This window comes from Zonotrichia albicollis, chromosome 5 (assembly GCF_047830755.1).
Source record: "Zonotrichia albicollis isolate bZonAlb1 chromosome 5, bZonAlb1.hap1, whole genome shotgun sequence".
NCBI lineage: Eukaryota > Metazoa > Chordata > Aves > Passeriformes > Passerellidae > Zonotrichia > Zonotrichia albicollis.
This window is the reverse complement of record NC_133823.1, coordinates 49,859,855-49,886,778: the sequence shown is the minus strand read 5'-3', so window position 1 is coordinate 49,886,778 and position 26,924 is coordinate 49,859,855. Positions and strand designations below refer to the sequence as shown.

The 26,924-nt window shown below is 38.5% G+C and overlaps 1 protein-coding gene across 5 annotated transcripts in view; it reads right to left on the bottom strand.

Annotated features, from left to right (window-relative positions):
- The window catches only part of ZFYVE28 (zinc finger FYVE-type containing 28), a 145,880-nt gene that overhangs the window by 74,832 nt on the left and 44,124 nt on the right, over positions 1 to 26,924 (bottom strand). For all 5 annotated transcript variants that reach the window (XM_026792600.2, XM_005485708.4, XM_026792599.2 and 2 more), the window contains exon 2: positions 4,792 to 4,932. In XM_026792600.2, the coding sequence (XP_026648401.1) occupies positions 4,792 to 4,932 (141 nt within the window). The remainder of the gene's footprint in view (positions 1 to 4,791; positions 4,933 to 26,924) is intronic.

Sequence of the window (26,924 nt, the reverse complement as noted above, 5' to 3'; positions counted from 1 at the left end):
ATTCCCCAAGTATGCTGCCAGCAGCACTGTTCCTTTACTCCTTGTTTGCCATATTTAATTTATATCATCTTTATATCAATTTACATCATCCACACCCCACAGTAAGCTCCTTCAGCCTGGAACACATATTTCTTTATGGTGAGGACAAAGCTTTGTTTCCACTGACACTTGTATGTCAACTCATTTCATAGCAATGCTTTCAGTTGTTAAATTGAGCTTGAAGAAATATGGAGATAAGTGTGGTTGAAACATAGCATTTTTGACAAAATTCACCACATATTTTGTATTGCTACAGAAACTGAGACAGACAAGTGATAAAACACAACACAAATATGATTAGCTTTCTCTGAGGGCTCCAACTCCTCAGCAACACTTATTTAGGCTACAGAGGGTAACAAAGTTCAGGTTCACAGGTGCCTCCTTCTCAGCACTGTATGAAGGAATGACCTACACAGGTGGCAGCCCACTAAAGATTGCATTTCACAGCCTCATGTTACAGCAAACTGGAACTGGTAAAGCTGAATGGGAAACACTGGGCTGCCAGTTGCAGTAATTCAGGAGGTGTTTCCCAAGAAGGCAAACAGCAGGAAAGGAGTGAAGAACCAGTGTAATGTACTGCCAGTCAATGCAGCGTCCATCACTCCTAGCAGTGAGCCAGAAACAGTCATGTCTCACAAATATTACAAATTCCCCATTTTACTGTGCTGTGGAACAGTGCAAAAGGACAGCACAGCCAGGAGAGTCTATGGCTTGCTCTAGGTCAGTGCCCTGATGGGACAAATTCCTCCCTTGTGCACTTCAGCAGATCAAGAGACACTGCTGAGACACAATCTGCAGGAATAACGCTGATAAAACCATGCTGGAGCTGACTCATGTGCTATTCTGAGACCTCACTACTGTACACAGAGAAGGAATTCTCAGTGCACTGAAACAGCAAGCAAGGACTATGATCCTAAAAACATTCTCACCTGCTACGCACAGGTTTGTTAGTGGTGAAGTCATAACAAATCTCTGCTTTGGAAACAAAGGGGTTTTTTACTCTAAAACAAAACAAAGGAACTTTTGTAATATTTAACAATAAACCCAACTCCATTTAAATAGCCAATAAATTGGTTTTAAATCAGTTTACCAAGTCTACTAACAAAATACTAATCAATGTGAAAACAGCAACGATCACAGCAAATTAATTTAGAGAATGATAGTGAATGCATGAGTGAATAATTCAAAAGTGTACATGAGCTACCATCACTTCTTGTAAAATTCAATACTGTGTGATGTTGTGAAAAGCATAGGAAAGGACACCTTGTTATACCACTAATATAAAAATACTGCAATGATTTGTGTTGCAGGGAAAAAACCTCAGATGAACAAGCACAGCATATTACTGAAGACTCACTAATGCAGAGATGTTTTTCTTAATAAAAAAACCAATTTTCCTTCCAGAACCATCAATCAAGTTCAATAAACCAAAGTTTTACATTCTACCTACCTTTTGATTAATTTAAGAAAAACTTACACAGCTTTTCATCATCCATCACAGCACACTTTAAGTATTGTTCATCTTAACAGAAACCAGTAGTGTTTTATTCTGTTGAATAGGTATTAATCACATAATAAATGCAAGATACTGTATTGATAGATATGCTATGATTTCACAATAGTTTACCACTGACATGCAAACAGCAAGGCAAAATGAGGGATGGCATTTTTATAATAAGCTACCATAACTGGAAAACAGTGTTACATCACATTATTGTGAAAATGAAAAGCTTTGAAAACCATTCTCTTACTCATCTTTCCACTCTTACTCATGGATTATGCTACTCAGCATCCTGCTGTACAGTCAACCCACAGCATTTGAAAACCAAGCTGCAAGATGCTCAGAAATTTTGAAGAGTTAATTTACTGTAAAAAAGTGTGATTCTTATCAGCAGACAGCATTATGACAAAGCAGAAGACAACACTAAGAGTTGCAGCTCTTTACTAAGGATGCATCAACAGGCTTGAAGACTGCAGTTCTCTGCTCATCCACAACGCACCATGTCTTCAACCTGCCTTGACTAATTCTGCCAGTTTTGTTAAGACAGAAAACCTGAAGTATGTCCACTAGGAAGTGTTACATCCTTTAGGCAGAGATCTTCTGGTTTGTCTGTCTGCTCACACACTACAGCAAACTTGGAGATCTTTAACAAACCATCAAAAGTTCAGAACAGACACAAGGATTTAAATCATGACTCTTCAGATCTGGTTAAGAGCCAACATCACACCCAACCTCTCTCCAAGAAGAATCACAGTTTGTAAGACTTGTTAGCATTGAAAAAAAAAATCACATTAATTTAAAGGCATTTCCTCTCTCTGGTAAAAATAAAATTGAAAAACAATTTGTTAATCAGGCAGACACTAGCAGTCAATGATATGAAAATAAGTAACCCAGGAACAATGAATTAATTTTAAAAACAGATGCCAAGATAGGACATGGAATTTTAGAAATCCTTGTCCCTAAAAAACACTAAAATCTGATAGAAATGCTATGACTCTAAATTTCATGGAGATAAGAATTGGGAGTAATCTGGAGATCTTAAAACGACGGTTTCCATGGAAAAGCTCGCACAAAATAGGAAAAAAATCATGCAAAGACTGGGAGTCTGATAAACTATGTTCTGTGGTCACAAAGTACTTTTCAAAAGCATTGCTTGAAGAGTCAGAAAGTGCACATTTCCAAAGAAAAGGTCTCAGAATTGCATGACAGTTTTTGCAGACACCAGAGGCGTTGCACAATGCAGCTGTTACCCTCCTTTTACATGCACAACCTCCCACCACGACTCTGAGCCCAGGGCTGGCTGTTGGTTCTCCATCACTCTCAAACCCCAACACACCTTAGGCTAAAACCAATTTTTCCTCCTACTGTGTAAAATTTGGTCAGGAAATATCTACATTTTGAGTCCTTACTAAAACACTGTTCCTTCTCTCATTTAGAAATTACAGGACAAATTCTTAAAAGAAACCAAAAACCACTGCATTTACACAAAGTACTACAAAATAATGTAAAACCTAATTAAGCAAAGCCATTTTTGACATCACATTTGACCTATTCTACAGAACTTTTAAAACTACAAATTACAAAAATAGCTACATAAAAAAATCCTCCATCCTTTCTTTCAGTTCTAGCAACAGATGGTTTTAGTAACAGCAATCTGTTTGGCAAATGAAATTACCAGACATCAGAAGATAAGAAGAGTCACAAGGTATTGAATCACTACAGAACAAGCCAAGCAAACTGACCAAGGAGCAGTCAGAGTCTGCATTTCCTGCACTCCTACAGGTGAAACATTCAGAGAAGATGTTTTTTTATTAGAACAGCCCTTCAGGTCTGCCTGTACTACAGGAAACACATCAGAAAGCCTGTGTGCCTGCAGGGAAACAGGGAATAAATTGTCACTGCCAAGGATAAAACAACCAAGGAGATTTGTCTTGCACAATGATAGTGTTAATCCACCCTTAATATCAGGAAACCTTTCCTGCCAGTCTGGAAAGAATTTGAGTAGAAAGTTTGTGGAACAGCCACTGCTGGAGGTTTTGCAGAAGTCAGATACATATTTGTGAAGTGTGGTTTGAGTACAACTGATCTGTCATACAGAACACTGAAGTCTTCCCTTGAAGGCAACTTTCACATCTATTTTTTTTTCATCCAAGTCACAGCATTTTTAATTGCCAATAAACTTACAGCTTCCACTTTGGTAATCCCTTAAACTCAAATTTTTCTGTGGAACAATACAGTAGGAAATTGTGAAGATATTCAAAGTCAACAGAAGTATTAAAATTGTTTCTGACAGAACAACACAATTACTGTCTACTCTTTCTCTGTAAGCACTTCAAAAAGCTGCAATTTGTGAAATTTAGTTTTCTTGCAAGCAAACACAGAGCACCTGACTGTTTTCTTTTCAACAAATTGAGCTAACCTAATGTGAACACTTCCTACAATGATCAGAGCACTTTTCTTGAAACTCATTGTAACATGATTAGTGATGAAATTTTTCCACATAATGAAGTTTAGTACATTTTATGAGGAGTAACAGGAAGAAATTTTAGCAAGGGTGAATCAAAATACATTCTTTATGCTTAACTGCATCATATTTTACTTGGAGATGTAAATGTATATTTATTACTATGGTCCTTCCACTTAAAATTGTCCTAAAGTGACAGCAAACATTTACTTTTCATACAGAAATCCTCATAGCACCTGAGCATCATGTATTTTGGACTTGAACCTACTCCAGTTTAAATTGCAATTCTTGGGTGTGACTGGGAGAGGAAATATCAAAGCATTCATGTAAATATGAATGGTAGAAAAAAGTAGATTCTTTCTACCTCTAAAAATCTGAATTACCTAAACACAACATAGCCCTCTGAATGTTGTTCATTTACTAATGAAAAACTCTGAGATTCATGAGGCATGAAAGATGAGCAGCTACAAATGACATGCCTATTTTTTGCTACTTGAAATTTTGAAACATGCCTCATGCCCTGTAAGCTTATTTCATATAAAGGAAACAAAGTTATAATGTGTATTCTTATTCAGGGAAAGCATCAACACTCTTAAATGAGATGTAGGAAATTTAATTTATGGAGAGTATTTTCAAGAATATACCCTTTAAAGTAATGAAAGGCATGTATCTAACAAGGGTTCATTTTAAAAAGCTCTGCCAATAAAGACTAACAAAGAAAAATAATGGAATACATTAAATGTACATAAAAATCCCATTGAAATCAGGAAGTTGCCACTTTGATTACCTGACAGGAGCGAAACTGGTTGACCAGCAGGGTACATCTCTGTGGGTCCTTTCTTCCATCCAAACTGTCCAGTTCAGCTGCCACTTGGTTTAGTTCCTCATCAGCATAGTAGAACTGAGCAAGGAGCTGAGGGTCTGTTCTCTGCATTGGAGACATGGACAAAATTAGATTACTATTGCAAAAAAAACCAAACCAATCCCAAAACCTAAAACAACTTCAGCTAGTTGTATTTAGTGTGATTTTTTTGAACATATAAGCCAGATAAGCAGTATAGCAGCATGGAAAATAATGATATTGAGATTATTTACACTAACACAAAATTTTTTTCTACTTTGAAGAAAAAAAAAAGCTTCTCAAAAAACATCTCACATAATAAATCTGAGACATGACTCAGCTACCATTATCTGCAAAACCACCCTGGCATTCTCACTTCTTGTGGCATAATTATCTGGAGGAGTCAACAAGTGAATCAGAAGGTTTGTTTATTAAACAGAAGCAGACTTCAGCTCTAGGCAGAACAAGACAAAGATGCTCTCCAAGTTAAAACAAACTAACTATACCCCCCAAACCTGTCAAGCACGATGGTAACCTTTGCAGCATGGTCAGAATCCTCCCTTTGAGCATCACAAGAATGAAGCCACAGAAGAGAAAGGTACTGAATCTACCAGGGTCAGACAGATGCACTTCATAACACTAATAATAATAATATCCCTAAACAAGGCATTACAGAGAGAAAATGATGTCACAAGCCTTTCAGGTGGCAAAGAACAGAATCATCACAATGGATTTCTGGCCACATTAAAACAAAGTAACTACAATAAAAAAGACCAAACAAATAAAGGAATGCCTCCTCAAAAACACTGAGAAATATTAATAGTAAAGTTTTAAACCATAAAATAATTTTTTTGAACATTAACAGCTAGGAGTTCTGGTTCCAACATCTTAATTGTAAGCTGTCAAAAATGTACACTCTTGAATAGTGTCTTCACTATAGCCCTGATATAAAGGTGCCCAGGGAGAAGAATAAAGCTTGTGATATATGGTCAGGGAAACAAACAAAATTCAAAATGAAGGATAATAAGAGGGAGATCATGCAATTACTCTACTACTAAATTTTATGTTTAGTTCTAAATCTCTGTATTTATTGTCAAGCTTAGTAAAGCATTTCTTTAAGCATTCTCTACCCGATGATTTTATTATTTCTGATTTTTATGTTATGTTTTCCTTCAGCATTTATCCACAACCATTAAAACCCTCTAGACAATAAACAAAGATGCAGGAGTATGTGTATGGAATTGTGACAAAGCATGACTGCTGACTTTTAGGCATCTAAATTGCATTGCAGAGGCAAAATAAGGCAATTTATTAAGACTGGTCTCAAGCAAAACAAGCATGCCTGAGACAGAGCTCCCACGTGGCTGATTTTTTCAACTGGAGGAACAGAAGTTTTAATTGAGTTCTCTCAACTGTGTTATGTTTGGTGTGGATTAGTAGTGTGATCTTTGATTAATTGTGTCAATCGTATGTGGTCCCCGGCAAGATGAAACTGCATGAAACTCTACACCTCTTCACAGGGGGCCACTTAAAGCAAATAAAACAGAAGTTTACTAATTCAATTTACTGCACTAGGTAACAGAAAATTAGGGATAGTGCCATGTACAACGCCAATTTTTATTTTCAGTTTATGTAAAATATGATTCAAATAATTTAATCCAAATTCGTTATTATTCTTTGGCAGAATGAGAATTAGCAATTCCCATGGTTAGGTACTAAAATTAATAGAAAGACTTAATTTGAAAACATCTCATGGAGATCCTACCACTTAGCCTGGAAGTTTGTTTCAGGAAATAATCCCATTTCACAACAAATTAATGCATCCAAGCGCTTGTTTTGATTTGGTGGACTTCACCAAATTTTGCCTTATTCAGCATTAATTCTATTTGCTAATTTCTGTTTTCACTGACTGCTGTAACCCCTTTAACCATGTCACCACTGTGGGATGCACTTACGGGTTTGGGATTTCTGGGGAGAATTTTTGTTTAGTTGCACAGGAAGGTTTTCTGGACGTGGTGATATTGCTGTTATCATCCCAACAGCCTCTTCAGTATCAGCTCTCCAGGCAGGAATCTCATTCTGCAAGTACACCTTGCATTCCTTCTGCCTAATTTCTCTTTATATTCCACACATTCAGCCCAATAAATGGCCCAGGTTATCCTGAGGATCTTTCCTGCCAGCACAAAGTATCACACCACTGGAGAACATTCTCCACAGATTTGAAACCATCATTTCATATACGGGTCAAAACTTGCTATCCTCATTTGTATGCTGTACGCTAATTATCATTCCAGCCAGTACCAAAACAGGGATCAGCACATCACAAACAAAAAAACCTCCAACCAAACAAAATAACACACATTTAACCATGTTATATAATAATACACCATTATTTTGTGAAAGATCACTCACTGAATATTTATTTTACTGATTTTTATTTTTGAGTACGTTCCACTCAACAGATCAGATAGCAAAATCAGAAGATGTCTGCCTGTCATCCACAAAGTCAGTATGAAACTGTCCATATGCAAAAGTTGCAAGAACTACTGAACTGTTACATTCTGGCTTTACCCATCAAGTCTGACCAATGAACAGTGACTAGGATTAGGTTAGTTCAGTTTATTGCATAATGAATTCTGATCTGATTTTTCAAAAAGGATTTAAATAGACTATAAGAGAATGTTTAAAAAGTCTTAATTTAAGAGACATGTTAGCCAGTTACAGGTTATTAGATTAATAACAGGTCTGTAGAATTATTTCTTGCATGTTATCAAAGGAAAAGTTGCCATTCTCACATCTTGTAAACAAGATCAAAACCAGAAACTCTCCTTAAAAAATAGTGACAACCAACAGAGGAAAAATTCTAGCACAGACTTCCCAACATGGGAAAGAGACCAAAAACTAAACTACTAACAAGAAACCAGGGTGCCAACAGAACAATCTCAAACCACACAGTAATTCTGGAATCTAAGAATCATTTTGAAAATTGCATTTACAGACACAAGGGTGGTTCTTAGGGACACATTCCTTTTTGAAAGAAAATTGCAAGTACTTTCTGCATGACTTTTAACAGCAGCTTTCAAGTATCAATACCACCTCTTTTTGAGTAACATAAAACATGTGTCATCTTAGACCTGACAGCAGCCCACAATTTGAACATTAAAGGGAAATTCTCCCCAGGTTCCCATGATCCTTTGTAGAGAAGTACACATTTTCTTCAGGTTTTTTCTTCCCCTGAGATTGCAACAGGAATGCAGCCACCACCACCACCACAAGAAAACATAATGATCCCAAATAAGCCAAAGAAGAAACAGAAGCAAGGGAACCATGCAAATGAGCAAGATCCCAGCTAGTGATTGCACTATCTTCTGAAGCCTGCCAGCTGTCCTCTGGAAAATAATATCTACCATTTTTGAGCTGCTGATCTAAAGTCTTCAGAACAACAGTTAAAACCCAACCTTGCTTAAAATAAATTCCATGGACTTGAAAAGCTCCAGATCTCCCATTGCTCACTGGCACTCTTCCAGCACTAAGCATTTGTTTTTCTGCCACACACTCGGGAACCCTGACTTGATCCCTATGGAACAAAACTATAGAGAAAAGCAATAATTATATGCCTTTGCTGATGGTAAATCTAGATTGCCTTTTGACACAGGAACAAAGTAAACCTAGATCCACTGGGGTAACTTTTCAAGGAGCACTTGGTAAAAGGTGCATTTCACACAAATACATGTATTTTATTACACATTGTATGAACCCCCTCACAACCACAGCACAATATTTGGTGACAGAACACGTGCAATACTTTTAACTGCTGCAGGGTCCAAATGACACAACCATTCCTTAACCAGGAAGGTTAAACAGGAGCTCAACCACTCCTATTCTGCTACAGCACTAACAGCTGAAGTGAGAAGTTTTAGAGAGAGGCCATCACGTTCACATCAGTGTAACTGCCTTGCATCCATGCAGCTTCCTTTATTCCCCTGTGGTATGGGAAAGGGCTGTTTTAAAAGCCTGGACAGTAAGGAGTTAATGCATGGCTATGCTTTAAACACCGATCTCTCACTCAAGTGAGAAAGTCAGAACAGGATGTGCCTGGAAATGGGGGCTGTGCAAACACAGGGCAGCACCTTTCTGGAGCTCATTGTCCCATTCAGGTCCATGGTGAGCACACGAAATAAAGTGGAAAAGCATGGAAGTGGGGTCAAGGAGTGAACAGGGCCAAGAGAGGGGCTCAAGACTAGCCAGGACCTAAAAGTGCTCCCTCACTCTTTTTGGGAATTCTCCATCAGAGCACTGTACACAGCCCATAGTGTGGCATGAGACTTGGGGCATCTCACCCTGGAAGGGATCCAGGCATTTCCATGCCAGCTTGAGTGTACATAACCTGACAAACTTTTGGTTTCATGGGTCCCCACTCCCAAGGGATCACATCTGTGAACACTAGAACAGCAAAACAGTAATCAAGCCTCACCACTGGACCCACAGGTGGTGTCGTCTTTCCTCCAACTATCTGCTCTTAATCCTTCTCTTTCTTTTCCTTACATATTTTGTGATATTTTTATACTTTCATAGAAGAGAAACAAAATGCCCACATAGTTTCCACTGCAACCGAATTGTTTTAAAATAAACCTGCCTCATAAACACACTGGTCACTCAGAGTCTTTTCACTGTAATTCAGCCCAAGGATTTTATTAATAGGAATCTCCGCCTGCCTCAGAGGCAGGTCATAATAGTAGTGTGTCTCAAAGAAGGAGAGTCCAGTTGTTCTCAGTCTAAATCTGTTGCCTACACATTTTCAGGGAAAGGAAAGAGGCACAGGATCAACCTCAAACTTTCCAATTCTCAAAATAAGTACTGTCATTATCAGACAGTCCCAAACATGAAAAATTACTGCACAGCACAAAACTTTTTAAAGGGACTTCCCAAGAGAAAGCACATTCCCTTTAGGATGAGAATTCATGAAAGCTATAGGTCAGAAGCTTGCTTCTGTCTGCAGTGTACAGAAAATAATGCTTCTGTATTGGAAAACAACTCCTTATACCAGGTGGCAATGTGGTCTGTGCAAAAGGCAGAATTAGGCCTTAGATATTTAAATAAAGGCACTGATGAGCCAATTCAGTGTTTTCAAAACTTACAAATGATTCTGCATATAACTAGTTTTAAGCTAAAATTTTAACTAACTACATAACATTATCTGGAAAAAAATTATTCAAAAGTCACAGGAATTAGGCACAAAGTGCAAAGTTTACTTCTCCCCACTATGAAAATGTAATGTACTTACAGCAACAGAAACTTAATTTACAACTTTTTACACCAGTCACAGTTGTAGTGTTTAACTGGCAGATGACAAATTCCTAAGTCCAAAAGTACTTCTTCAAAAAGAGCTATCAGCAAGTTGTTACATCTGCTTATTTCTCACCTCACATGTAAGCAAGTGTATTCACATCCTTCCTTTGGACAGGCACTTGGAATTTGTCATTAATTTCCAAATGCTGACAAATAGCAAGAAGAAACAGTAATACTCTAACAAGCAGGTGAGTCAAAAATTCTGGCATTTAACTGTCAGAAGGTTTAGCAGCAAAAATTTTTCTTCATACTAAATGAAAAAGCAACTGCTGTTCCAAGTAAATAGTTGGGGGGGTTGTTTGAATCTGGGTTTTTACTTAGTTTGTGGTATTTTCCTTTTAGTCTACTATCTGAAGTGCTATCTGTTGAAGAAAAAAAGGGAAAACAATCCCTCAACAGTCATATTTTGTACAATGTCATGAAGTCTTACGCTAGTGTTGCACATGCATAAAAAGAAAAAGGATTCAGAGATGAAGACAACAATTGGTAATTGATCACGAGGATAGGTAAAAAAAGGCTCTGTGAAAAAAAGCTACAGCCTGGTTAAAGCTTTGCCAGCTGCTCTGTGTTTATCTATAGAATACCATTACACAAAAAAGAAAGACAGGTGAACAGCTTGTTAACACAATAAAATGCTAGCAGCACCTTAAGCAAAAAGACAAAACAAACAACCCCAGTGAGATAGTGATTCATAGGACAACAAAAATCAGGTGGATGAATTTTTCCCATGTTCTCTACATTGGGTATAATTCAAACTCCTCAGGAAGGAAAATCTTATAATGGGCATGCTTAACTCAAGTACCAAACATCTGAGACTGCCATGCTGTGGGTTCTCACGCATGATGGATCAAGTCAGTGTACACAGTTTCTATTTCTGAGGGTTCATCCTACTCATCTGGAAAAGCATGTGCTCCAACCCATATTTTCTGGGAGAAGCACACCAGCATATGCTGAATACAAATTACTGAACCTCTTGGACATCTATTCTGCAGAACAGGAGTGCTCTGCAGCTGAGTCACAGCCTTGATTTCTAGGAAGGAACACGGACCCCAGAAGAGAAAGGGGTTTTGCTGTAGGGGAGTGATGGAGCAGCCACTTGACCAAGAGAGGAGTGGGGAACCTTCAAGGTTGCCTTACCCATATTGCGTCTGTTCTGCTCATGATGGCAACTGGTGAGTGATTTCCCTGTCTTTATCCCGACTCACAAGCTTTTTCATCCTATTTTCTTCCGCTGGCCTGTTGTGCACAGGAGTGAGAGAACGGCTGGGTGGGCACCCAGCAGCCAGACAAGGCCAGCCCACTCCTCTGAATTTGTAAAACACTTACCCAAAGCGTCCCCCAGCAGCTAATGTCTCAGAGTCTGACCTTAAGCTAATCAGATTTCATTCTCAGCTGTTGCAAGAACAATCAAGTTTAAAGAATAAATATTTACTTAGACACAAATTCAGCTTGTCAGGATACATATTGAAATATACAAATCACTTTTTTTCCGGAATGCTTTTATGCAGTTGGCTTTAGATTTGTCTAGATTTTTGTATTTAAAATTACACTAAGCATCTCTGCAAACAAAACTGATCCTGCAGTGCTTTTGGTGATTTGTTACCTATCAAGGAAAAAGAGCCAATTTAGCTCCCTGGGCTTGTTGATTGATTATGTCCAATTCCAGATGTACAGCCCCAGCTCGCACAGAGGAATCCTGTGGCATTTGGAAGTGGCACCCAGCAATTTGTCCTGCAAACCATCCTGTCACACTGCATCTTAACTTACCACATTAGAGGACTTTCAACTCACTCTAGTTATGTTATACCATGTCTAATGGATGTGTCTAAATATTTATAACAACTCCTAAATATTTGGGCCAGTAATGACCTCTTAGACTTGTGTAACATGTTAATTTCTCCTGAGTTATTATGTTGCTATAACCTTTTTTCCTTTCAGAACCAGACTTTTATTCTAAAAAAACCCAACTAAACCAAATAAATGAAAAAACCCAACAATCTCAAGCAACCTATTCATGCAGTTAAAGGACTGTTTTGAAGACTCTTTTCAGCTGCCACCTTTTAGCACACACATTCCTGAATAATTTTTTTCTTTCGCACTCCTATAGTTAGCAGTATTTTGGTCATGCTTAGCTGACCTGGTAAAATATCAATTTTGCTTTGCTGTTCAGAACTAACTCATTTTGAACAACATGTCATACATAGTTTTTTACTTCTAGATCATAACAAAAATGTCTTAATCAGAACACAGACAAAGCTCCAACAAGAGGGGAAACTGACCCAGCAAGTTGAAGCCTGCTGACTGTAGAAGTGTTGCTCCACTCCTTCTCAGGTATTAACAGGCAGAGCACATTCCTCAGTTTCTTCATGTTCAAAGTACTTTTTTTTTTTTTTTCTGGCTCAGCAAACTCAGGGTAAGTCTGAGGTGTTCCATGTCATATTTTAATAAAAGCACCATCATCTGTGTAAAGCTGCTCATACATAATCTCATTTGCCTTGTAGGAGACTTTCAATAAACTCAAGCTGAACACTTTGACAGATGTTTGGGATTTAACTACCTTGGCATCATATCAGTAGCACAATCAATCATTGCAACAAAAAGATTTCATCAAAACTTTGTTTCCAAGTGCATCTGTTCAAACCTGGTGATGAAAGAAACTGCTTGTACAGCCCTCAGCACAGAAACTTTTCCCAGCTTCTGCCTTCTGACAATAACTTCAAATGAATGTTTGCACAAGTAGATCTTTTGATCTTATTTCCACTATTTCAGCTAAATCCCATAAACAAGTAGCTTTCCAAGTGCCATCATCAGCCACACTGTTTCCTACTCAGTTTTCCAGGTAACAGCAAGGTTCAGTGATTGCTTGTCCCATGTTGAGCACAGTACTCATGTGTGGAGCTTCACCCATGTCTAACCAGGAAAACACTGCAGACACAGCCCTCAACCTCAAGGATTTAAAACCATCTCTCTATGCAGAAAGACCCCACTTCCTTGTTGGTAGAGCCTACCTGAAGTTTTAGGGAACTTTTAGGGATTTCATTGCTTTTAAGGACTTGATCATGTGATCAGTACCCTTTTTCCAAGCACACTTGAGCATGAATAGTGGCTTTGAAAATTACCAGAACGTGAACAAAAAGAAAGGCAGAGGAAAGGCACCAGACAGACAGACAGACCAACAGCAGGACTACACAGAACTTAAAACCACGTTTAAACGTTCTGAGGCAGTCCAACAACAACAAAATATATTCAAGTACACAAAAAGTAGGTATTTGCTGTAGACAGGAAACTGGCTGGATGCTAGTGCATGGCAAAAGCTCCCATGCACCCTGCTCCCACTCCCTGCTAAACTGAGTTGGTTTTTTTTGGTTTTTTTTGCTCAATTAGGCATTCACAGGTCTTTTCAGACAATATCCTCAAGGTCTGTCCTTGGTCTCCTGGTCACGCAGAAAATCTCTCCTGGGAGACAAATGGGTTCGTACAGCTATTGCTGTTTTCTGTGCTAGCTCAGCACACAGTTTGAGTTTGACCAGTTCTCCTCATCAGCATGCATGCTGGATAAGCTCTATCAGTCTTCAGCTATTCTCCACCCCAAACTGCTCCTTTTAAATCAAGACACAGAATGCACAAAAACTAAGCAGAACTTAAAGGCAACCAAGAATGCTTTTTATGCTTAATATGAACAGTTCTGTATCCATTTATTAAGAGGAACAAAAAAACAAAAATCCAAACAAAACAAAACAAAAAAAAACACCCCAAATCCTCTAGTCAATCATGTAAGTGATTTGTACAAGTATTTAAGAATCACATATTGTTTCTTTTGGAAAGATCAAGCTCCTCTGACGTGGCTGCTGCCTCTTCAGGTACTTATAAAAACCTGCATAATTATGGCACCACCTGTTTAATGAATGGACACTTTCCCCACATTCTCAGCAACAGCTTGCAGAGGAGCTATTACACATACACTCCATTGCCCATTACCCTCTATTGACCAGCAATATTGCTTTTACATAACTGTTGGTTTTCCCCAGATGCATTTTGCAAACTTCTGATTGCCAGGTATTTCTACAGAATGCTAAATGGCAGAAGAGACAAAGGCATTAATTGCAGAACTGATGCTAAAAGGAAATTCATTACCAGTAATGCTTACTGTAATATTTACAATCCCTTGGAAGGAATATGATTCAAACTAGTTTTCCTTTACTGTATTTGATAATACTATTGAAAAACAACATTACATTGGAGACACCACAAAAAGGAGAAATGTGATGTTTGAAAAACAAAGTTAGCTTAAGTAATGCAAAAATACCAGCTCATAAGTAAGAATTTACTTCTATTGCAATGTAAACACCTGCTGCAGACCTTTATTAGCAGACAGTAGAAACCTTTATTTTCCAGCCCAGCTGAATATCTTCTCTACCATCCCTGCACTACGCAGGCTCTACAGTCCAGTCAGGCTCTAGAAATGAACACTAACTGGGGACCGTACCAAAATCACAGAAAGGCTTAAGACACCTCACATGTAATGGAGCAAAGTACTCCAGTGCTTCCAAAGCCTTGAGGAAGGACATCTGCTGGAGTGGCTTTAGCTTTTATTTCAATACATAACAAGTTGAACTGTTCCATTGGTTTCACTGTGAATACTTCATTTGACACAAGGTTCAGCATAAATGCAGTCTTGGATCAAAGCTATTAATTTCTTTTCAACTGCAAAAACAGTGAATATTTTTCCCTAAGCAACATAAAATCCAAGTTCTTAATCATTGCCATTAATTTCAAGACTGGTCTAAAAACAACCAGTAACAGTTGCATCCAGCCTGACTTGAAGAGTTTTCTAACCTACACTCACACAATCCCATTACTTACCTACACCATGGCAATTTGCTCTAGATGAGACAAGAGCAACCACAGGCATTCTCCTATTCCTCGTTTTTCCTGCTCTAGCCTTTCTGTGTTGTGTAACAAATGCAAAGTGAAGGTCAGAACCTGCAAGTTCTTTCCCACACAGGTCTTGCCTACACCAGACACGAATCTCTCCAGCCCAATCAGTATTTTGTTGTTCCATTCCAAGGTTCAAAGACGAGATCTCCAGATCCCTCTAGATCTGCCAGGGGAATAATGGCAAAATTTCCTTCTGAAGGCAAGAGACACCAGTTAAAGCTTACTGAAATAAAAAAAATCTCTTTTTTGCCCTTTCTTGCTACCTTAGAGATAAACTGCCTTGCATCTGAATTTAGCTCCAGCTTTTTCTGTTTTGCTCCCTCCAGCAGTGGTTGCACCACACCTGAGCCACAGCTCTGCTTTCATTTCCAAAATCCAGGGTGCAAGACACGGGGAAGCCTGCAGACTGAAAATGCCTGCAGAGCTTCAGGGACTACCAATGATGATCTGAAAACATCTCAATGCATTATTAAACACAAACCTCCTGCTTTTAATACACATGACCCAAGAAACTGTGGAAAAATATTTAAAGGAGACCGATATTTTACACTTTTGTTGCATCCTGCAAACACAGTCAAAGCAATTAATTGAAAAGTCTTACAGTAAAACGTTTTTGGTTATTCCTCCAAGCAGTTACTTCATCTAGTCTCGTTTCTTCATGTACTGAATAGTTTATGATTTCTAATGTTAAATTGCTTTTCCTTACCAAGTTATAGGTGAAACACAGCATTTGTTTTCAAAGAAAATGGAGTTAAGACTGACAGGGAGTTCCTTTACTACTGCATATATTCATACCAATATACCATAATTCAGATTTTGTTGCTATTTGTTTTCCTTGATCTATTTTTTTTACATTATTTGTAATTATTAATGATATTAATAGAAAATCATTACTATTAATAGAAAATCATTACTATGCTAAAAGAGAGCACATCCAATTAAAGGTACTGTTCAGGAAGATAACACCATCTCTGAAGTTAATGTATCCCATCCCAAAATTGTGCTGTGAACACAAACACCATTCAAAACCGTGACGAATATCCATAATCTAAGTGCGTGTTGAAAGAAATTTTATTTACTTTATTTATTTGAAAGAAAAAGGAAGTCCAGAATTTATCAACTGGAAATGACAGGCAAAAGAATATAACTTGGAACTCATGAAGTCTGGGGATATGCATGTATTTCAAGGGCCATCGAAGATTATTTATATTCAGCAAAACACAATTATGATTTTGAAATGGACTGAAAATAGAAATGTAAATCAAGTTGGCAGTGTATTTCTACTCTCCAAGCAGCTACTGCTTGACTGCTTCTGTTACTACCTACACCAGCCAAAGGACTAGTCAGGACCCAAATACAACCTGTATTACCTATAGGGGGTGGGAGGACAATTACAAGTAAGATGGTAAAAGTACTGACTGATTACAACACAATGACTCACTATAGGGACATGTATTTATCTATTAATTCCACATTCAGCAAAATCTGTCAAAAATTTATGGCACAAATTCCCAGGTGTATCAATGTAGATTGTTTCAGCAAGACCAGTTTGAGACAGGCAGCTCCACATTTAAATTACACAAAACCCACATGTGAAATATCATGGTCACTGTTTATGCTGGAAGTGCTGCAATGAGGAAGGCAATGAAAATCTGAGGTACAAGATACAAGAAAAGAAAAACCAAAAGCACTAAGACAAAGCCAAACTCAGTACTAGTGTTGAGAACAGAGCAAACATACGAAACAAAGATATGAACTGAAAAGATGGATTTATAAACTCAACACAAACTTTCCTCTTTGAAAAGCATCTTGGAGTTCCATAGTAAATCCAGCCCTTCTCACTGGTAACTTCTGAGCATCAAACCCCAAAGCTAAATCCTAAAGCTGAGATGAATGCAGGGCTCCTGGCAAGACAAATCCCTACGTGCCAGATCTTTTCAGTGGCGCCCAGGGACAGGACAAGCAGTAATGGCCATAAAACAAAACACAACAAGCACAACAAGTTTCAACCAACATGAGCCAGAGCTTTACATTGAGGGTGGCAGGGCACTGAACAGGCTGCCCAGGGAGGTCATGGAGTCTCCCCCTCTGTAGAAATGAAAAATCCACCTGAACACATTCCTATGTAGCCTTCTCCAGGTGCCCCTGCCTTGGCAGGGATGTTGGACTGGATCATCTCCAGAGATCCCTTCCAACTCTAAACTATTCTGTGATTCTGTAAATTAAATAATTTGAATTATGAAAATTACATTAATAGCTATTGTATATATGAAATTGTATTAGTAAAGGAAAACTTTAAGAAAGCTATGTGCGTTATTTTATTCCAAAAAGGACAAACTAAATTACCTGTGAAGAGAGACCTGCTAAATTACCAGAAGAGCTATTACAAACATCTTTATTTCCCATGAAATAATTTCATTATGCAAAATATGAAAAACCAGGAGACTGCTAGACTTCCTAATGATTATATATAATGTTTCTTACCACAGGGTTGTTTGCACTTGTGAAGCACAGACACAGAGAACGTCCCAAACACCCAAATTTCTGCAGAGGAGCTTAGTGAGGCCGTGGTCTGCCATCCCACAGCCCAGCACCATCAGGGTGCCCTGTGTCCCTCTGTGGCAGCACGAGAGTGACTCTGCTCCTGCCCAGCTGGGCCTGCACTCAGCCCAGCATGCCAGCTGGCCCAACAGAGCCGTGTGATTCCCAAAAGAGAATAAAAGGGAGAAATTTCTCTTACACACTTAATTTCTCTCTGAAGAAATAGTTGCATAAAAACATGTACAGCACTTAGAGCAAGACATACTGCAGGAAAAAAATTGAAGAACCCCAAAACTTAGAATTCAAACAGAAAAGTTCCTTTTTTCTTCATTCTGCTCAGGCCAGCACTGATTCAGAATTCCTCTGCACACACTGTCCTCTGCAACAGATGGGAAAACTCCCCAGCAGAGCAGTGTTATACACTGCAACAATTAATTGTAGAGGACAGCATGACTCTCATACATTTCATTTTACATGCTGAGGAATTTATTCTGACTTGCAATGAATGACAGTCCAGTACAGCCTTGCCTTAGTACCTCACCACAAGCATTGCTCAGTACAGGGGACTGCAGTTTGAAAACTGACACTGCTCTTATAACCAACCAACCAACCCACTCAATCACATCAACCTCCAAAAAACCCCACTATAACAAAATATCATCACAAAAACGAACTGGTTAGCAGCAACTAGAGCAAATCACTTGAAATTTCAAAAAATAGCTTTTCACTTATTCTCTGCAACACCCCAAAGTCTCTTTCATACTGCCACAAGACAGATTCACTGATTTATATCCAAGGGGAAAAAAATTTTGCTGGTTGCCATTGGAAAAGTTCACATAAAGCACCAAACTGACAAATTGAACTGATTTCTGATAATGAACTAATAAAACAGAATGCATGTTACCAAGTTGAAATAAAACATCTTAACTCTTTGCTTATTATATTTATCTCACATACACAGAACAGGTTTTCTTCAACATCTACTTTTTCAGTGGCACCTTGAAAGAGTGGCAAGAAAAACAATTCTAAACACATTTCAGGTGGACCTCAGTCACTAATATTCTTCTATACACTTTGAAGACATATGAAGAAACATTCTTAGTGAGAAATTAAGTATATCTGCATTTCCTAAGGTGGTAGTTCATCGACTCACATTCCCACATGACTTACTGAGTCCTTTCAGAGGTTTCTAAACCCTTACCCAGACTAAGCATTAACTCTACTTAGACTGGAATAACAAGCTCTAAGGATTTTTTTTCCCCATTCATAAAATCAGCACAGTTCCTAGCTGGAAAAGAGTCAAAAGTAGCAGTTTTTCAGACTATTTCTCAAGTTTGTCTGTCAGCTTGTGCCAAGAAAAATTTCACTTAGGCATAAGCAGCCACAGCACCCCAGAAATAGAGAGGGGAAAAAAAGCATAATGCCAAAGAGTCCAGAGGAAAATCAAAGTTTGGTAGAGTCAAATCACAGCCCATTCCCTGAGAACTGGGCATTAGGAATCCTCAGTTTTAATGAGTCCACACCTGTGCAGGAGAAAGGTCCCACATGAGACCATGAAGACAAAGTAAAAGGACCAAATCCTGCAAAGACAGAGCATAGCCTGGAACCAACATACTGCAGACCCTGCCTTCAGAACTTTGCAGTTCTAGGCAGCAGATGGCTCAGCTATGCCAAAACACTTCTGAAGTACAAGATGTGTTCATTCATGGAAGCTCCTGTTACTTGATTTTCCCATTTGTCCTCTAGGATCAGGCTGCTGAGGCAGTCCTCTGCCAACATGTTATTTCTCCTCAGAAAAACGTTAACAGACTGAAGGGGAAAAGCTGACATCATACCTGATGGCTCCAAAATTACACATGGATTTGCAGCCTTGGCTTATTTAAAAAAAACCAACAACCCTAAACAAATAAAGAAAACAATAAACCAAAACAAAACCAACCAACCAACCAAAAAAACTCCCCAAACTCACCCAGAACGATAGGTCAAACGTAAAGAACCAAAATGAATTTTAAGAAAAACCAGTAGTCATGTGCTAGGGGAGACATGATGTACTGGTTTAGTTGGCCACTGCCATAAGCTTGCCCTGAATCTTTGCACCAAGAGAGAAGCCAATGAACTGAGATCAAACCAATAAAGAGGAAAACACTGGTGGGACACTGATACAGAGAGAAATGGCAGATATAGAGAAAAGAATCTCCTCAAAACTACATCTACTAATGGGGCAAAGTTTCTGTCAATTTTTTTCCAAATAATTGATGGAAAAGCCTTGGATTAAAGGCATGTCCTGCCTGCAATACAGCTTCACTGAATATACTAAACACATTCCAAAAAAACCTAATCCTTACTTGGATATGTGCAATACCTTATTCAAGACAACACCCATGTTCTTGCATCAAGCCAAAACCAACCAACAGTTTATGATTATTACTGTGAATTCATCAAGAAACCAATAATTACAACATATGTTGTTTTGATTATAAGAAAAGCAGAAAAGTGAAAAGGACACTTCCCATTCTAAGGCGAAAAAATAATCTCATCAGGGGAATTTAATTACTTGGTCTAAGCGTAAGTAGTTTTAGCAGGAACATATTGCAGGATGCATTCATTCGACTGTATACACTGGTGGATTTATTTTTCCTAATGCCTTCAAATCACTGAGTCTACTGGACCTGATGGCAAAACTTACAGTGCAGCAAAGGAGGACTGAGAAGAAAAGAGAAATGTGAGCTCTTTAATAAGAAAGAAAGCTTTTACATACATTCAGGTTTATTGTCTTGGTAGTTTGAAATTTTTGTCCTTAAAATCAACATCTAGTAGATTCTCATTAGGATGTACGTTGCCATAAAAGTTGTATTATTTGATTATATACATTTCTGATATGATAGCTGCAAAAGAATTTCAGACAATCAGACGACCCACTAGCCCATCACAGTTCACATCTGCACCAGTAGAAATTCAAATACAGCACTAGGGCAGAGAGACATTTGAGAATCTTGACATCTGGTTTCTAAACCCACAAAAAGCTGTTATGGTTATTTTGGCTCAGTCTAAAAACAAACTACTGAAGCTCTGCAGCATACTGGGGAAAAAAATGTTTAAAGCTGGTTTATGTGCAAGAGCCTATTATGTAGCATTATACATAAGGTTCCCCAGTGACTGCTTCACACAGAAAAGGTTAAATTGCTTAGAGAAACTGTTTTGCAAGATGCTAGAAAATGAATCCTGTTCCTTATTGTAAGCCATTGCCATTCAGACATCGTACCACCCTACCAAGATAAATATGAATCCATTTGCATATACCCAGGTGAAATTTCACACAAAGTAATAACAAACTACAAAGAAATTTCAAAAAATGCTAATTAGCTTCCATATCCAGCTTTGCAGAACACAGTAATATAGTTCTGTCTAAGAAATTGCTGCATTCCTGTTGTTTCACCATTCTGCAGCATATGGATGAACAGCCAGGCTGAAGGCAGACTTTGACAGATTTACTGATTTATATACAAGGGGAAAAAAATTTTGCTGGTTGCCATTGGAAAAGTTCACATAAAGCACCAAACTGACAGATTGAACTGATTTCTGATAATGAACTAATAAAACAGAACGCATGTTACAAAGCTGAAATAAAACTTCTTAACTCTTTGCTTATTCTATACATCTCACATACACCAGTTATTTGCAACATTTACTTTTTCAGTGGCACCTTGAAAGAGTGGATATAAAAACAATTCTAAACACATTTCAGGTGAACATGACAAAAGTCTTAATACCAAAAAAGTGGGCATTCACAGGTTTTATACCACTGCTTGTAAGTCTTATCTTTCATCTTTTGGCTATTGGCAAAACAACTAATTTCTTTCCAGCTTGGCAATAACCTAAGTAATTAGAGTTTTCAAAAAACTGCTGCGTCCTTTTCTACAGTTTAATAACCAACCTTAATGTAAAATTTATATTACTGTAGGCTTCATCATGATCTGGCTATGCTTCAGTGCTCCCAAATCATTTTGAGAAACCACCCCCAGTTTCAAGACTTCACCTTCACAGTAAGTGTTAAAGAAAAAGGCAGGAGGAAAAGCCCTAACAAAGAGAAGGCAAGAATCAGACTGGCTCAGCAGACAGGCCAGCAGCTCCATACTGCTATTCCCCCCTTGCCCTTCTGCCACACTGGGTGAATTCCTTGCCTACTTGTTCAGCTGTGCTGTTTTTCTGTATGACATGCAAATGTGAAGAGTAAGAACATATTATCAGACCTAGTAAGACATCTTGCTTTCAGAAGCTGCCTTCTGCTTGTAGGTACAGCCTTCACAACAATTTGTTGCAGAGCAACAATTACTTAGGTTTGACTTCTCTGCCAAGTGACTACAGACACGTTACTATTTGAATATTCAACAATGAAGAAGAACAAGGCAGAAAAGACAACCTAGAGTTGTCATCTCTGCTTTTACCCAAACTTCTCCAGAAAACAAACAAACAAAACCACATCATCATATTCCAATAGCATTCAGCACATGCTTGGTATCAGATTCATAGGTTCAAAATGAAAAGCAACTTAGAGAACGCAGGAAGACAACTCAAGCTACTCCCCATTTTCTTTAATCAGACAGCAACTAGCATTGTTCCAATTTATAAAGCTGTGCTACCCTTTGACAAGGTAACCCATCTAGCTGATCAGGGGAAGTGAGGTGACACAACCACTTTGGATTCCAGTAAAGCTTTCAGTGCTGTCTCCCAGTATCCCTCTGGATAAAACGTCCAAAAAACAGCTGGTAAAAACATGTGATGGACATCATTAATGACCCGGATGCAGGACTGGAAGGGTTCACTTCCTGAACAAGTTCACAGATGATACAACCTGGGAGGAGCTGCTGACTCCCTTGAGGGCAGAAAGGTCCTGCCGAGAAACCTCCACAAATGTGAGGGCTGGGCAATCACCAAACATGTGAGATCCAACCAGGGCAAGTGCTGGATTCTGCACCTGGGATGGAGCAGCCCTGGATGTACAGACAGCCTGGGCAGTGAGGGGCTGGAGAGCAGTGCCAGGGAAAGGGACCTGGGGCTCCTGGGCAGTGCAGAGTGGAACGTGAGCCAGCAGTGCCCACCAGCCAGGAGGGACAGCCCTGTGCTGGGGACATCAGGGACAGCACGGCCAGCTGGGCAAGGGAGGGACTGTCCTGGGCTGGGGCAGCCTCACCTCGAGTACTGTGTGCTTAATTAACACTTGGCTCCCTCCAGCAAATAATGAAGAAAATTAACAAAATGACGTGTCTGTTCTAGTAAACCAATCTTTATTGGCATCCTCTGCTAAAAGGATATTGAAAGGATGCTACTGCATATTGTTTACATCAGAGGCAATGTAAAAAAAAATTTTTTACACTGAAACTTAAGACAGGTTTTTATTTGCAGACTAGAAATCGAATAAAAAAATCCAAGAAATCAAGGAATCAAGATAAATTACTGTAGCATACAAAGTAAAGAACCCATTAAGTCTTTTTTCCAAAGGATCGTCACACACCAACACTGAGATAAACCAAAGGCACAAATTGTGTTTCAGCAGGGAGACGCCTAACCTGTGACTTCACAGAGAAATGATGCTCTATTGTAAATGCTGGTTCACCAATGAGGGGAGAGAATGATGCATCTGACTCCATCTTATCAGAAGGCTAATTTAATACTTTATTATACTATATTATATTAAAGTATACTATACTAAAGAATACAGAATGCAAAAAAGATAATGATGAAAACTTGTGACTCTTTCCAGAGTCCTGACACAGCTTGGTCCCAATTGGCCGAAGAGTGAAAACAACTCACAGCAGAATCCAATGAAACAATCACCTGTGGGTAAACAATCTCCAAACACATTCCACATGAGCACAACACAGCAGAAGCAAATGAGATAAAAATTGTTTTCCTTTTCTGAGGCCTCTCTCCCTGCCTTTCATCTTTCCAGGAGAAAACCCTGGGCAAAGGAATTTTTTCAGAGAATGTGAATGCTACAATGCCCCTTCAGCCAACATCCCCTGAGGCCTCAGAGCGGTCAGAGGTGAAGAACTATCACCCCACAGAAAGAGCCAGGCAAAGCCTGCATGAACCAGCAGAAAGCACCACTGTGAGCCTGACACCTTGGTTACTCCAGCCCTGGAGCTGAGTAGCACTTGCACAATTTAGCAGCAATCATACCAAGTGTTTTGCAGTGGCATTTGTTACATGCTTGAAAGCACAGAACAAAAACCATGACTCAGGAAAATGAGGTAAGAAGCAGGCTCTCACAGTTAATGTGTGGTAATTTAATGCACAATAATCTCAGTTCATAATCACATATTTGAATTAAAATGAACCTTCAAGACAACAAATATTCTAAGAAATTTGCATTTTTAGCACAGAAACCAATGGAACTCAAAATTGCCACTAAATTGCCGAACTGGAAAATCCTGTTTTCCTCACTGTAGGTGAAAACAGAAAAAATGTGACCTTATTCTGAGGAATGTGACTATACAGTAAGAATTGCAAAAGAGAAAATATTTTGGGCAAAATAATGAGAGAAGTCTTCACATACATTGGAAAATAAAGTTTCAAGACAGAAAAGGAGCCAAACTCCAAACCTGAAAACGGGAAGTCAAACTTATTTTCAGTTTCATCTAAAGGCGTCACTATCCAGCCAAAGTGGAAGCATGGAACCAATCAATTTCACAATTCATCTCCACAATGTTACATAGAACTTTCCTCATTATTTACTCATAAAAGTAAAAAAGAAGAAAATGGTATGCCAATAATATAAGTAACTGAATTAATTCAAGCTTCACAAGTAACTTTTTCCTCTTTGCAACTCTGTAAAAAAAAACCAACCAAACAATCCAGGCTACCTAAGAAACCATGGCACCTCAATTTTTTTAAATGTTCTGCAGCACTGCCATGTTTTTCTCTTTTCTTGAAGAGAAGAGAATTGACTAGAGTCAATTTTACAGCTGTTCACAGACACACAAGTGTTGATGCAGTGTGAGGATTAGAGAAAACACAAGCAACAGAACAAATAAGATATCCAAACAAGAAGCCTTCAGATCTGTATTGGCTTTCCCTGTTTATACAGAGGTGCTCACATGCCTCTAAGGAAAAGCAGATCCTTTCAACCAAGAATATTTCATGGGAGGCTTTCTTATTCTTTACTCCTTTCATGAAAGCTTGGTTATAAATGTCTGTGTTTCACAGTTCTCAGTTTTATTACACAGACCTCCCCTTTGCTGCAACCATGTCGGCAGGAAACTTACCCTACTGATTTCTCATTGAATAAAATTGTTATTCCACCAAAGGTTGCCCAGTTTGGGGAGGAAAATGCATCATTTAAACATTGCAAATGTCATGTTCTTTTCTTTCTACAAGCACATTATTAAATGGCCATGTTGGGCAGGAAGGACTAAAAACCAGTAACCCCAGCTACAGTTTTAGGCAGATGATGTGATATGGATTGTAACCTGAAGCACTGCTAGGCTGGTGACATTTTGGTATCGTTTTCTTCATGATATAAAGAAACAGTAAGCTGAAAACTACATTGATTATAAATATTAATTATATTGATTAAATAAGGCAGGAGGGGAAGAAAACAGAAATGAGGAGGAGCCTAAGGAAACAGCAGAACTTGCATTTTCTCAACTCTTGAAGCTGAGATTTGCAGTATCATTCAATTACTTTGTTTTCTCCTACTGTGTTTCTTTTAGGTTTTAATTTCTATTCAAGTGATTAAACACTGCAGTTCTTTAAAAGCCATTTTACAAACCTTTCCATTACTCAAGAGGCTGTACAAAACAGTATTAAAAAACAAGATGAAAAAGCAGGAAGAGCCAACAAATGGATTAAATAAGGAATGGATATCTCTGATTTTAATCCTATTTTAACTTTCATGTCTGGTGAACAATGAGAAAACTATCAGCTTTGGGCCTGGCAACTGCTGTATCAATGTCTGCTACCAGCATCAGCACTGAATCCATCTGTGACTGTGGAACAGTTCAAGGACTTGAACAATATTATAACAGCCTTTAATTTTCACCTGCAACTCTATGATTAAGTTTAATAAAACTGTGGTCTACACTGACTCACATTCTTGTGTCACCAATGAACATTTGTAGCACCAGACACATAACATGCCCATCTTGGATGTGGAAAATTAAGGTAACATTTCACAGCACTCCCTTATTGCAAAGCATTGCAACACAGAAGAACATTCTGAGAACAAAGCTGTGTTTGTAAAGCACGTGGAGATTCTTGGATAAAAGATATTATAATTAAAAATTAAATTACTCCAAACTAGTGGGAGGCTTTTTGCACCTTTCCCTAACAGAGCTCACACCCCCACACACAGCACCACCACTATAATGCTCCTGCACAGACAGAATCTAAGCTAATTCCAAAGTTCACCCTGCCTGAAGTTGCAAATACGAAACTCCTGCAGCTAAGGAAATTCGGCTCTTTCATGTAACTAAGATTGAAACACACTAAATCTGAAGCTTTCAGCCTCAGATCAGGAATCAATGTGGTAACCCTTCAGTGAGCTTAAAATGTATTGCCACCATTACCTTTTTATAATTTCAAACAAATACCTACAGAAAAAAAATAATGACTAAGCAGTAAGTTACTGAGACATTCAGATAAAAAAAAATTGTGAGCACCTGTTCACAAGATTTCTCTTATCATCTGGCACTTTTATTACTTGTAAGTCAAGTTTAAAAAGCCCAGAAAGCTTGGCTGAAATATTTTTCATGTATACAGCAGTCATTTCATACAACAGAAGAGCTGTATTTCACATTTTAAAGCCCACTACATCTGAAAACCCCCACACACATTGTAATGGTCTCTATACTGAAAGTAAAAAGGTTTTAAGGTGGCACTGACATCAACAATTTATTGCACAGCTACTCAGATGTATATTATGTTTTGTCCTAAAAAGGCACAACTCTAAAATGAGACTCCTGGCATTACTGAACACGGGGAGGACAGCAATAACCATAAAAATAAAAGTTAAACAAACCAGCTGTTGCATAATTTGGAAGCATCAAAAGTTATCACTTATTTGCTTTCATCATCAAAAGAGATGTCTGGAAAAAAAGCAACTTCAGAATCAGTTCACTGAAGACCTCACAGGCAAGTGCAAGTGAATGGGGAAGTTGATCTTGCACACTTTTACTGGAATCACAGTGTGGTTTGGGTTGGAAGAGACCTTTAAAGATCATCTAGCCCAATCCCTTTGCAATGAGGGGGGA